Source organism: Podarcis muralis, chromosome 10 (genome assembly GCF_964188315.1).
Source record: "Podarcis muralis chromosome 10, rPodMur119.hap1.1, whole genome shotgun sequence".
Lineage (NCBI taxonomy): Eukaryota > Metazoa > Chordata > Lepidosauria > Squamata > Lacertidae > Podarcis > Podarcis muralis.
Window position 1 is genome coordinate 46,573,099 of NC_135664.1, and position 14,396 is coordinate 46,587,494.

At 41.1% G+C, this 14,396-nt stretch overlaps 1 protein-coding gene across 3 annotated transcripts in view; it reads left to right on the top strand.

Moving 5' to 3' along the window:
* The first annotated feature begins 2,396 nt into the window (after positions 1-2,396).
* Positions 2,397-14,396, top strand: part of ENTHD1 (ENTH domain containing 1) — a 34,673-nt gene continuing 22,673 nt past the window's right edge. For 2 of the 3 annotated variants that reach the window (XM_028747281.2, XM_028747284.2), the window contains exons 1-4: positions 2,397-2,475; positions 5,704-5,788; positions 7,164-7,623; positions 13,771-13,980. In XM_028747281.2, coding sequence (XP_028603114.1) covers positions 7,275-7,623; positions 13,771-13,980 — 559 coding nt within the window. In that variant the 5' untranslated portion in view covers positions 2,397-2,475; positions 5,704-5,788; positions 7,164-7,274. Of the gene's footprint in view, positions 2,476-2,500; positions 2,599-5,703; positions 5,789-7,163; positions 7,624-13,770; positions 13,981-14,396 lie in introns of those variants that run through there. The other variant, XM_028747283.2, reaches the window with a different exon arrangement.

The window sequence follows — 14,396 nt, forward strand, 5'->3', positions numbered from 1 at the left end:
AAATTTGGGCAGGGGGGTGGAAACAGAGGGGCAAAGTATCTTTCTAGGTGGGTGAAGAAGAACAGCATATATTCATGACAAGAGTTCAGAAATGGGGGGGGGGGACAAGTGGTGGGTGAGCTCCTTGCTTGTGGGGGGGGGAACCCCTAATATTAAGAAACACATTGCCTTTGAACACAGAAGTTCCATTTAGCTATCATGGCTAAAAGCTCTTGAAAAAATCTATCTGACATGAATATATATGATCTCTGTCTAAGCCAGGGACCCACCAGCTGTTGTCACACCACAATTCCCATTAGCCCCAGCCAGCATTCCAACGGTCAGGGTCATGGGAACAGTAGTCCAATACCATTTGGAAGGCCATTTGTTCCAAATCGAAGCGACTGGTTGTTACTGCTAGCAATCACCAGTGTTGGGAAACTATTTGTGCATCTCCTGTGTAATATCTAGTTTGTTCTATAGGGACTGAAGAATGCTATTTGCTACACTGAATTGGCAATAGCATTGCATTTCCCTACAATGAATAATAGCCACTTCACTGGAAAGGATGGGATGAGGGATGATCTTCATTGGGATTTAAACATGTGAGGAAAGGGTTAGGCCTCCCAAAGGGTCAAAACCTAGACACATTAATCACATTAATGCAATATAGTGTAATGTTTAATTTGGCAACCCACACTAAAATGATAGAATTTGCTACCATGAATTTGAGTAATGGCCACCAACTTTGTTTAGGAATGTAAGTGAGGAGAGTTCTGTAGCGCTCACACCCTACTTATGAGCTTCCCATGGGCCACTGTGCACAGAATATTATACTAGATGGGCCCTCAGTTTGATCCACCAGGGATCTTCTTATATTAATAACAACAACAACAACAACAACAACAACAACAACAACAACAACAACAACAACAACAACAATTTTGTTATTTATACTCCACCCATCTGGCTGGGTTTCCCCAGCCACTCTGCGCGGCTTACAACATATCTAAAAACATGAAATCAAAGTGTTTGTGAACCCAAATTTCTGCTGAATTGTGGCCTCTAGATTTATTTTCTGAGCTATATACTGGATGCCTAAAATTAAGGCTGCATCCACACACACTGGTAATTTGACAGATTTGATTATCATAACGTTGCCTTAAAAAATCACCATAGCTTTCATACTTTTGAAAGAATATCTCTGTTTACATGTTTGTCAATGTGATGTGTGTTTCATAGCAAACAATCCCACCTTCTGGTGGGAGCATGGTAGGAAAGTCAACCTAAATGTAGAAAAGCAGATAGTATGAGATGGAGCTGTCAGAATCACGAAACCTCTCTAGGTTGTGATTTGACGTTCTGATTAATAAATCACAGTACTGCTGGGAAAGTTGTGTACACATATTTATCAGTGCAAACAATGGACAATGTCAAGGCAGGTGCATGATTGCATCTGGTTGCTAGTTATGCAGCTTCTCAGCTACTCCTCACATTTCTTTATTTTAAATCTGTCTTTCAACTAAGATCAAAGTTATATATATCATATAACAACACACTAAAATTACTTAAAAAACACTCTACAAAGGCTAATCAGCAGCAGCATTAATCCTGGTAGAGTCAATCATATCAGCATAATCTTTGTAGCATCAATATTAATCATTTCAGAAGCAACAAGGTGAAGCTAATCAGGAGATTTCCATCACAGGGCTGACTTGGACTAGTAGCTAAAAGCCTACAAGGAATCCTAGATAGGGCGTTTCACATACTGTACTAGATATGCATATTCCCAAGTTTCTAGTAACTGACATGTGGTTAGATTCATATTTGTTATGTCATGTACAGATCTAACATCTGGCCCAAACTTTTCCAGCTGTGACCATCCAGGTGGAGAAAGGCAAACAGCACCACAGTTTCAATTCCCAAATGATAGAATCAAAACCCAATCTTTACCCAGTACTGCAGATATCAATTTCCCACCCTAAAAATTTAGATGCAGTTTAATCTTTGTTAGTAGGAAACACTCATGCAAATACATTTGTCAGTTCACACCAAATCTCAAACCAGAGGAGTGAACTAGACACCTAGTTCTGGCCTAGGTCTTTCAAACAATATTTCATTTTTAAAATCAGCACAGTACACTTGTTATCAAGGCTAGGCCAGTGATTAGCAGGCTGCACAATTGTGCACACAAGTTGTTCCTTATTTTCTGCCTGGGAAGGAAACTGCTCAGTTCTTGCCAAACTGGGTGACTGTTTGCTGCTGGAATTGCTAGCTGTCAGCTATTGGGAATTGTAGAAGGTAGGGCCTAGGACAAGTGACAGAAGCTGTGGACCAACCAATCTCTAAATGGCAAACAAGGAAATGGGAGGGGCTTTAGAATCAGCATTCTGATTGGAAGGTGAGTAGGAGTGGGTGGGCTCTGCAAATGACTGATGGCAGTTTCAAATACATGGGGGAAATGTCTTAACTGTCACAGCTGAGTTGTTTTGCCAGGTAGGACAAAATTTGTGGAGGAAAAATACTCTGTATGGGGCTGTGATGGGTAGTTTGGAGAAAGCTCAGCAGAGGGTGGAATAGTTCCCTTTTGGAACCCAATTTGTACTCTCTCTTTTTTTGGTGTGTCTCTATATACTGTGTGGTTTACTAAAAACGAACTGTCCTATTTATGTTGGATTTATAGCATTTTTACTCCACCCAGCTGAAACAAAAATCGGCAATAAGACTAATATAATATCTAATATAAGTAGCATAAGATAACCCATGTGATAATATAACAAATATGTTTTTATATACTGAGGATTGAAACTATAAAACCGTTCTGCGTGTACTAGGTTTTATTTTTTGTCATGTGAAAAAATATACCCAGGAGTGTGGGATGTTAAAAGGATTGCCATCTCCTATTTTCTAATATGTTGACGCCTTGAGTAGTGTGTCTCAGAGCATGCACAGAGGGCCTTTCTACAAAGTGAACCAGTTTATGAAGCTTTGTTTCTAGAGAGGTTAGGCAAACTTACTTGATTTTGGTTTTCATGAGCTCAGTTAAGATTATGTGCTGGCAAGTATTTGGGGGAAAGGTAAAATTTCCCCCAGATAATTTCTTGTGGATTTGCAACTGTTATTTATGCTTCTTTTTATTTTTAATTTATTTTATTGTAGTGTATTGGTTGAATTTTACTGCCTCCTGGAATGCTGTTGCCAAACAACTGTGTTACAATATTATGCTATATATTGACTTGCGTTTGTTGGTCAGGAGAGCACTGTAAAAACAAATTATAGAAGTAGTCTCATAAAAATCAAAACAGGCTGGGATTGACTCACAAAAAAGCAGCAGGGTCAACTGTTCCTTTGTAGCAAGTTATGATTCCAACAGAGTTATCTTTGGCTTGTGAAAAAACAGATCAATATTTGCTGCTGGATAACCAATGTCACAGTGCATCTCTGCCTGAAAGGATAGAGTGACACATACAAACCAAAGAACAAATCCTTTGATTGAATTTTTTAATAGATTCGTTGAAACACATTATAAAATGAAAATTTTCTCTGCATGAGCAATGCAGATAAAATCGGCTACATTTGAAGTGCAAACAAGGAGAAATGGCAAGTGGTAGAATGTATAGTACCCATCTAATAAAGATTCCTTTCTCTCCTGTGTCTTAGCATCTTTGTTTTTTGTTTCCAACAAATCTTAATTAAAACACTACATTTTCCATCTAGCTTACTTGAGGTTGTGTATTCTGTGATCAAAAGGATAATTATCATCGTGTATTTTTTGGAAAATTAATAAAGTAACATTTTTACTTCAAAATCCTACTTAGCCTTGGATTTAAAACACACTTAATTGAAACTTATAATAGTGGTCAGAAAGGACAATGCTGGTAGGATACACTAGTATGCAAGATGAAAAACAAACAACACATTTGTCATGAATTTTAATATTTTGCCATTTGCGCATGTAAAATGTGATTATAGATTGTATCTCTGGCTGAGGCTGGGCGCATGTCAGAGCTTGAAATCAATTTGATACATGTTTGTGACAATATTTTCTGGTGACTCAGTCAGGAATTGCACAGAGACCTACCCACCCTGATGCCAACTAATGAAAAGAAGGGAAGGGAGATGGAGGAACATTTCATAAAAGCTGTGAACTAGCAATTCACAAGGATTTATACTCTTTGGAGGCTGCATACTCTTTTTATGCCCTCACTGCAGCAACCTAAATGCACTCCTAGTTGCTAGTGCCAGCTGTGAAACCCAACAGAGTCAAGCTAATCAGTACACAGAAACACTGTTCCACAGTTTAGCAAAGGCAATGGGCTTTGGCTTTCCTTTTTTCATTTCCTCTTAATTTTAGAGCCACTCAGGACGTTGGATGACAAGAAATGATTAGTTCATTTTCTGCAGATGCATAAAAAGCTCCTACATTTCTGCTTTGGTGATGTGAGATCAGGATCAACAGAACGCCTAGCAGGCATGGCCAAACTTGGCCCTCCAGATGTTTTTGGGACTACAATTCCCATCATCCCTGATCACTGGTCCTGTTAGCTAGTGTTGATGGGAGTTGTAGTCCCAAAAACATCTGGAAGGCCAAGTTTGGCCATGCCCTAGATCTTAAATGCGCTCTCTCTCTCTCGCTTACATGGAGCCAGAGCAGCCCCCATGAATTATTCTGATGCAGCAGAACCTACTGTGCAGATTAATAATTTGCCTAACATAGAGCAGAGTTGTTTGCACTCTCTTGTTTTATTTCAGACATGATTATTCTGATCTGCCAGACCATTGAGAATGTGCTGCAAAGTTGCATGCTCCCTCCCTCCCACAAAACAAAATACTTTAACTGTCAAAGTCCAGGGTAAAGAGATCTGTCTTTAGTATATGATGAAAGCTGCACAATGAATATGCTCAATGTACCTTTTCTGTTTTCCTTTGGTGTCAGAATCCTCATCTGTGGGTGAGTGTTAATCATGAATTGTCTCCAAAACCATGATTTGAAATAGGTTTGCAAACCAGTATTTGGAGCCGATCCTGACTAGTGCTAACCCATATTTTGGTTGTTGCGGCAAAGTCTGGTTGCACAAACTGGGAAAAGGAGGAGCAAGTCTATGAGAAAGAGGGGAGGAAGGAGCATGTCCATAATCCTGTGGTTTGTAGGATCAGGAAAAGCAAAGTTTTAATGGAGCCTTTCTGTTTTGGGTGCTCTCTTATCCAAACTAAATAATACAAGCTGTAATAACATTTTAAATTTGCACAACTTTAGTTCACACAGTTCTTTGCTCAGAAGGTAAGCATTTATTATTAACATACAGATGGGAACAATAAGCAACATAAAGGTTTTGTTCTGATAGGCCAAGATTATTAAATTAGTGTCAAGGAATCCTAGTTGGAACTAGAATTAGCATCATCCCAGCCAGATGGGCAAGGTATAAATAATAAATTATTATTATATCATTCCAGTAGTGCCTTTCCCTTTTACAGATTACTAAAGATATTCATTATTGTTTCCCTCAAGTTTTCAAATATAATCACAGTATTGGTAATTTCTGATTACTGAGAAATGATATAATTATTTTGTATTATCTAGTCTATCAACCTCATCTACAGCAAGTAGCCTATTCTGTATTAGCACTTTTTTCTTGAGAGATGCTGTTTGTCTTTTACTGCTGCACAGTAGACAAAATAATCCACAGGCTGCTTTCTCTACCTGTATATTTGTCTGTCTTTCAGGTCCCAGGATTAGCCCTACTGTAAGGGAGGCTGAAGCAGCTGCCTCAGATCACTGATTTAGAATGTCACAAAAGAGCAAAAAATGGTTAGTTATTTACTTTACTGTTGTTGTATTTTTAGTGTTAGGGTGGGAGAAAGGCACTTGTGGGATTTTCTGCCTTGGGTGGCAACATAACTTGACCAGCCTTGGGGATTATGCACCACAACTGGGAGCACAGCCTGAGTGTCATTTGCTGCTACACCTCAATCCAGATGAGACTGAGGCGCTGTTAGTGGGTGGTTCCCTAGACTGGATGGGTGGGTGATTGCCTGCTGTTGATGGGGTTACACTTCCCCTGAAGGAGCAGGTTCATAGCTTGGGGGTTCTCTTGGATCCTTTGCTCTCGCTCGAGGCTCAAGTGGCCTCAGTGGCCCTGAGTGCCTTCCATCAGCTTCGGCTGGTGGTCCAACTACGTCCCTATCTGGATGGGGACAGCCTAACTACTGTTGTCTATGCTCTGGTAACCTCAAGGTTAGATTACTGCAATGCGTTATACATAGGGCTGCCTCTGAAGACAGTTCAGAAACTTCAGCTAGTGCAGAATTCAGTGGCAAGGCTGCTCACCGGAGCAAGGTGGTTTGAGCGTATTGCACTGATCCTAGTGCGACTGCACTGGTTACCAATTCTGGACCCTATTCAAAGTGCTGGTTTTGACCTATAAAGCCTTAAACAGTTCAGGACCGCAATACCTCAAGGACTGCCTCTTTCCATATGAACCTACCTGGACCCTGAGATCATCTTCTGGGCAGCGGCAGAGCTAGCCACTCAGGCACCTGGCATGGCACACATGCTGTGCACCCGGGAGCATGGCAATCCACCCAGGGGGGTGATCGGCGTGGTGGCAATCCGCCCGGGGAGATTTTGTCATCCCCCTCTTGGATGATACCTGGGGCTAACTGTCCCCCTTCCTACACCCCTGCTTCTGGGGCCCTTTTTCATGTGCCTCCTCCTGGAGAGGTCTGGAGGGTGACAACATGAGAACGGGCCTTCTCTGCAGTGGCTCCCTGTCTGTGGAATGGTCTCCCCAGGGAAGTTCACCTGGCACCTTCATTATATACCTTTAGGCACTAGGCAAAAACGTTCCTTTTTAACCAGGCCTTTGGTTGATTTGATTGACATCCTATGCCCTTTTAAAATGTTTTTGTTTGTTTGTGTGTGTGTGTGGGGGGTTATCGGGTTGTTGTTTTTATTTTGATTATGTATTTTGTACTTTTATATTTTGATTTTATTCTGTGAACCACCTCCGGGTATAGGGTGCTATATAAATTCAAATAATAATAATAATAATCAAGCAGCAAAATATTCTGGGTCAGCTCTGGCAGAGCGCCTCTTTAAGGAAGTGGCAGCTCTTGAATTCTTCTTTCTCTCAAAACACTTGCATGTTCATACAATCTCCTTCCTGCTCTTCTGTTTTTTTCAGAATCTTAGTAGTTTACTCCATAGGAGAATGGAGAAAGAGAGTGACATCACAGGAAAAAACTCCCAGCATTTCTCATCCTTTTTATAAACCAAGGAACCATTTGCTGCATTCATGGCACTCAGGAGGCATGTAAAGAACTTTGTGAAGAATTATTCTGAAGCCGAGGTAAAAGTCAGAGAAGCAACATCTAATGACCCCTGGGGCCCCTCCAGTTCTCTGATGTTAGAGATAAGTGACTTGACTTTTAATGCCGTCTCTCTTTCTGAGATTATGAGCATGATATGGCATAGGTTGAACGACCATGGAAAGAACTGGAGGCATGTGTACAAGTCTCTCACACTTTTGGATTATCTCCTCAAGAATGGATCAAAGAAAGTCATTCAGAATTGTCAAGAGGCCTTCTTTAATATCCAGGTGTTGAAGGACTTCCATCATTTAGATGAAGCAGGAAAGGATCAAGGTAAAACTACCCAAGTACTTTCAGAATTCCCTTAAAATAAAGTTGTGGTGTGTGTGTGTGTGTGTGTGTGTGTGTGTGTGTTTGTTTGTGTGTGTGTTTGTGTGTGTTGGCGGTTAGGAACATAGAAGGTACTATTATGTTTTATTATGACCTTATGTGTTGTCTTGTATTTGAAGGTCTCCAAGTGATTTACATATTCATCAAATTGCTGAGGGATTAAAAAGCTATGACGCTTTAGACATGGGCAGAGGCCATAGCTCAGTACCAGCACACACTGCTGATTCACATTCACTCATCTCCATTTGAAGCACAGGGTAAAAAGAGATCGGAAATGACACTGCGTATTACGCAGTAAAACCTGCTTGAACATTACCAAAAGTTGCAATAGGGGATGAAAACGGACTCATGGAGGAGCAAGTGGCTGAATATCCCATACCCTGCAAAGAGCTGAGATCCTAGATAATATGAGTCAAATAAGGATTATGAGGCCCTTTGTACAAAATGTGATATAAGGATAAATATTATTAAAGCATCCATTGCTTGAAAAAGAATATAGATGCTAACATATTTTTTTTTTGCCAGGCATCAAGCAGGATGGATTAAATAGGTGACATGTTGGATTAAAAGAAAATTATGTAAATTCATATATGAATCCAGTAATGCTAGAAAAACTGTTAGTGCCATGAATAATTAACGTATTGCACTAGTAAATGTATTAAATTATTAACAGCACTTGCTGAGAATATCAGCAGCTGGTAGATGAAGCAAACAGTCCATCAACTCTGAGTCTTTCTATGAATATCTGCTGTCAGATGAATTACAACCCTATATGATGCATGTAAACAAATTCCAACTGTGACAAACCTAATTTGTGCTTTAATGATTTAGATGTGCCAAGTATTTTTATTTATGTGTTCTCCAGGATGAGAAAATCGTATATTGAAGGAGAATTGCAGCATGGCTTTTGAAATACTGAAGCAAAGTTATTGTATTGTTTCATCACCTATTTACATGAGTGACAGAGCGACTTGATAATAAATAATTTCATTATTTTGCAAGACACAATGGCTGTTTAGCTTCAGATTGATAACACTTGGAACTGATACATAAATCACGATGTCAGTGATACCTAGTGTATAGCTATTTCAACTGAAAAACAGTCTTTCTTTGCAGCAGTTTAAATTATATAAATCTATGCAGTAGGTAAAGTCTCAAACTATGGTAAAGTGTATCCACAAATTGGCTAAAATATAATTTGCAATATTTGGACAGCCATATACAATAGATGCAATATATAGGCTATCATGTGTCAAGTTTGCATCCCCTCTGGACTGCAAGGACCATGCCAAGTCAGCGGAAGCAGGTCTGCTTGAGCTGTAATGGCATCTGTCGCGAGCCCTGGAGCAGTCAAGATTGGGCTTGGATTGCCAGACACAGACTCGGGAAGAGGAATAAAGGGTGGGTGGGGGGCTGAATATTGGGAAGCTGCGTTCAAGGAAGGGGAATTTCCCCTCTCCACTCTGCATTGGGTGGTGGAGCTGGGATGCGGAGGGCTTGGAGGTGGAATTAGAGGCAGCGCTAACTGAACAGGAAGGTGCAGTCTTGTTGTCTAGAACCAGGCACTACCTTTGCAAACGGGAGCACACCCAACCTGAAGGAGCATGTATTTATAATCCAGACATTACTGCAAGAAAAGCAAGTCTTGTGAACAAGCATGTTACACCTCATCTTTAAAAGCTTGGGCAAGGCGTGAAAACTTGTTGGGACATATTTGTTGCTTCCATCTAATTCTGAACTTCTTGCCCTGTTCTTGAACTCCTGAACAATGACTTCTGGGTCTTACGTTTGCTGATGAGCCTGTACCATTATTTGCCTGAATAAATAACTCTTTCTTACAAGTAATGTCCTCCGCTTGCCTATTTTCAGATGGGAGCCAGGATAGCATCAAACTTTTTCTCCCACATGGGGAACTGAAGATGCAAACAAAGGGTAGTATTCAACTATATTTTACTCAGAATAGACAGTCATGCTCATTCATTTCAATGGACCTACTCTGAGAACAACTTAGTTGGATACCACCCCTATATCCACTTGCATGGGACTAAATTCCATTCAACAAAGTGGGATGTCCTTATGAGTAGATGTACCCAGGGTTGTACTGTAAAGTGACTTTGCATATGTGTTTTGGTATTTATTTCCACATGCATGGCCAATTTAAAATAATAGATGGTTAAAAATAAATAAACAGATATTAAAACATTTGTTTCATTGTATATATATATATATATATATGCAGGTTTTGGTGTCCTCGGGTATCTTCCCGTGTAAAAGTTGGGGTGTCTAGGCGACGTTTCGACGAGGTCTCACTCGTCATCTTCAGGCTGGTGCTTTCGGCTTCTTGTTACTGGAACAGAGCAGGATCTCAGTGTTTGAGTTCCTATAAATACTGTTGAGGAGGTTCTGGGCAGAGAGGAAGTTCCCAGGCTAGTGTGCCTTTTCTTCTTTTGTTCCTTAATTGCTTGAGGGATATCTTGAGTGATTTCTTGAGTGATATCCTGAGTACCACTTAGGTGGGTCATTAGGTGTGGATTAGTTGCTAAAGCCTTTGTGTCTTGACCTCTTGAACTTTGTGAAGAGTTTTTCTGAGAAGATGGGTGTACTACATTTAGTTGTGCTCTGGCTTGGCTTCGTGTATAGGGGCGAGCTGTGGTTTTGTGGCCTGTGCCAGCCAGATCTGTGTAGGGATTGCAGGGGGGTGCAGCATCCGGAGGTGCCACCATGGTTTGGCTACTGGATGGTGTCTGTAATTTATCTGTGGAGAGGGTCTGGGTTTGGGTCTGGTGTGGTTGATTGGTGATGGCGTTCTGTGTGCCTCTGGATCTGGTGTCAGTTTTTGTGGGGAGGGCTAATTTCCAGATGTCTGGCAAGCGGGATGTGTCGTCACGCTTGTTCATGTTGTGAGGGTGTTTCTCTATCTCGATGGCTTCCATGATTATTCTCTTGTGGTGATGTTCCATGTTAGAGAGCAATTTGGAATCTGCAAAATTAATTTCGTGTCCTGTTTCTTTCATGTGTTGGAAGAGAGAGGAAGTTTTTTCTTCTTTTTTGACGGCATTCTTGTGTTCTGCGATACGTGCATTTATTCGTCTGTTTGTTTGTCCAATGTACGTGGCTGGGCAGACTTTGCAGGGTATTTCATAGACCCCTTGGTTTTCCAACTGGATTTTATCCTTGGGGTTTCTGAGGATATTGGCTATTTTTTGGTTGGCGCAAAAGGCTGTTTTGATATTGTGTTTATGGAGGATTTTGCTAATTTTATCTGTAGTGCCCTTGATATAAGGAAGGAGGGCCATGCCATTGTTTTCTTCTGTGTCTTGGTTTTTGGGGGGTGTTTCTTTTTGGATTAGCTTCGTAACCCTGTTTTGCTGGTATCCATTGGCAATTAACACATTTGAGAGATTCTGTAACTCAGTTGTCAAGTGGTCTTTGTCAGCCAGGCGTTTGGTTCTGGAGATGAGAGTCTTGGCTACGGAGTTTATTTGTGCAGGGTGGTGGTGTGATTGTGCATGTAAGTAGCGGTTGGTGTGTGTTTTTTCCGGTAGATAGTGTGTCCTAGGGAGCCATCAGGTTTTTTGTAGATTAGGACGTCAAGAAAGGGAAGTTGGTTGTTGGCTTCTATTTCCATAGTGAATTGTATTTTGGGGTGTAGGCTGTTGAGATGTGTGAGGAAGCTGTCCAGTTTTTCCTTCCCGTGTGGCCAAATTACAAAGGTGTCGTCAACATATCTGAGCCAAAGTTTGGGTTTGTGTTCTGACTTGTCTAAAGCATTGGTTTCAAAGTGTTCCATGTACAGGTTTGCGATGACCGGTGAGAGGGGTGATCCCATAGGTGCTCCTTCTATCTGTTTGTATCTTTGTCCATTGTGGATGAAGTACGTGTTGGTTAGGCAGTGGTTGGTCAGGTCCAAGATGTATTCGGGGGGATTGTATTTGTTTTGAATGGCTGTCAAGGCTTCATTAATGGGCACTTGTGTGAAGAGAGATACAACATCGAAGCTCACAAGTAGGTCATTGGGATGTAGGTTTTGCTTCTTTATTGTTTCTATGAACTGGAAGGAGTTTGGAACGTGTGAAGAGATGGATTCTGCATAGGGCTGGAGTTGCTTGGCGAGAAATTTAGCGAGATTTTGTAGAGGTGAGCCTATGGAGCTGACTATTGGTCTGAGTGGTGTTCCTTCTTTGTGTATCTTGGGGAGGCCGTAGAGTTTGGGGCATCTGGATGATTTTTCTCTGGGGATGATTCTTAGCTGGATTTCTTCACTGATAGGAGAGGCTTTTATTTTGGATTTGGTGGTTTTTTCCAGGTAGGTGGTGGGATCTGTTTTTATAAGTTGGTAGGTAGGGTCTTGGAGTAGATTTGATAGTTTTGCTTGGTAGTCCGATGTGTTCATCACAACAGTGGCATTACCTTTGTCTGCTGGGAGAATGATTATGTTGTTGTCTTTCCTCAGGTTGGTGAGTGCTTTCTGTTCTTCTTTGTGTAAATTGCTTCTGGGTGGTTTGCTGGAGCAGAGGATGTTGGTGACTTCAAGTCTGATTTTATTGGCTTCATCTGGGTTGATTTTGGTTAGGCTAGCTTCGACTCCGCATATGATGTTTTCCGTGGGGATGCGTCTCGGGGCGACTGCAAAGTTGAAACCTTTGGAGAGTACTTTGGTTTCAGTTGAGGTGAGGATCCTGTCTGATATGTTATGTACTGTTTGTTTCATGGGTTGTTGTGGAGGGTGGCTGGGCTTCTGGCGTTTCTCTAGTTTGTGGAGTTTGTTGGTATGTGTGTCTGTCTTATGTGAGGTCTCCGTTTCAGCTCTCCAGACGGCTAGTTGTTTGCATTTGTCCCAGAGTGCAGGGTGGATTTTGTTACAGAGTTTGAGGTGAAGAGTGAGCAGATCTTTGTTGGTTTGGTTTAGTAGGTATCTTTTCTTGTGTAGTTCGTTTCTGATTAGGGATAGTTCAGTTCGTTTCAGGATCCTTTCGGTAGCTGGGGTTTTAGAGTGGAATTTAAGTTGGAAGCTTGTGGGAATTAAGTTGTTGTCTCGGCAGTTGCGTAGGAACAAGAGATCACATAAGATGGTGGCTCTTCGGATTTCTAGTTTCTCGTAGGTTCTTGTCAGCTGGAAGGTTTCCTCCCCGTAGAGGTGAGATATTTGCTTTCGTAGATTTTCACGGGTACAGGAATGCAGGTTTTGGTGTCCTCGGGTATCTTCCCGTGTAACAGTTGGGGTGTCTAGGCGACGTTTCGACGAGGTCTCACTCGTCATCTTCAGGCTGGTGCTTTCGGCTTCTTGTTACTGGAACAGAGCAGGATCTCAGTGTTTGAGTTCCTATAAATACTGTTGAGGAGGTTCTGGGCAGAGAGGAAGTTCCCAGGCTAGTGTGCTAAATGTAGTACACCCATCTTCTCAGAAAAACTCTTCACAAAGTTCAAGAGGTCAAGACACAAAGGCTTTAGCAACTAATCCACACCTAATGACCCACCTAAGTGGTACTCAGGATATCACTCAAGAAATCACTCAAGATATCCCTCAAGCAATTAAGGAACAAAAGAAGAAAAGGCACACTAGCCTGGGAACTTCCTCTCTGCCCAGAACCTCCTCAACAGTATTTATAGGAACTCAAACACTGAGATCCTGCTCTGTTCCAGTAACAAGAAGCCGAAAGCACCAGCCTGAAGATGACGAGTGAGACCTCGTCGAAACGTCGCCTAGACACCCCAACTTTTACACGGGAAGATACCCGAGGACACCAAAACCTGCATTCCTGTACCCGTGAAAATCTACGAAAGCATATATATATATATATATATATATATATATATATATATATATATTCTGAATGAGGACAAGGGCTCTGATATGATTATGAAGAATGTCTTAGTTTAAACAATACTTACAATATATAGACATATGTACCAATGTATACCAACTGTTGAATATTTGTCCAGCTCATTATCCTAGGTATCAATAGCTTCATGTCATCATTACAAATTTCAGCATCTTCTGTATCTATGGAGTTCTACAACAGAGCTAGTCAGCATTACACTAAACTGTACATTAAAAATAATAATCATTTCTTTAATCTTTTTGAACAGGTTATCATGTGAGGGAGAAGGCTAAGCAAGTCCTTGTTTTATTAAAAGATGATCAACTGTTGTACAATGAACGTGAAATCGCACGTCGGACTAGGCGGCGCACTTCCTATGCAATGCTTTCCCCCACAACGGTTACTGAAAAAGCTTACTTTCCATCAATGCCTATCTCAGATCCTGTGTCAGAATTCCCTCCTTCAGAGAACATCCAACGTAAGCAGCACTACTTTAAATTGCAAAGCAAGTATTTGCATTTCAGAGCTTTAGTGACTGAAATTCCAGCATGACCTCAGAGCCACTTGGTATTCTTGGTTAAATCCGTGTCTCCTAGCCTCAGTTAGCATCTTTCACAAACCAACCAGCAACTGGGTGATTTAGCAAGGAGGCATCTGCTTGGCATGGGAAACAGAATGCTGTGGTAGCTGGATCTTTGGTTTGATCCCACGGGGCTCTTTTATATTCTTAATTTATTGTGTCTCCTGATAAGGATTATTATTATTATTATTATTATTATTATTATTATTACCACCACATTCAGCAAAATGCTGCACAAAGCCAATAATAGCCCTTTCCATGCTAGAACTCTTTAGCACTGCAGAAACATTGCTCTTCTACAATCAGCTGGAAAT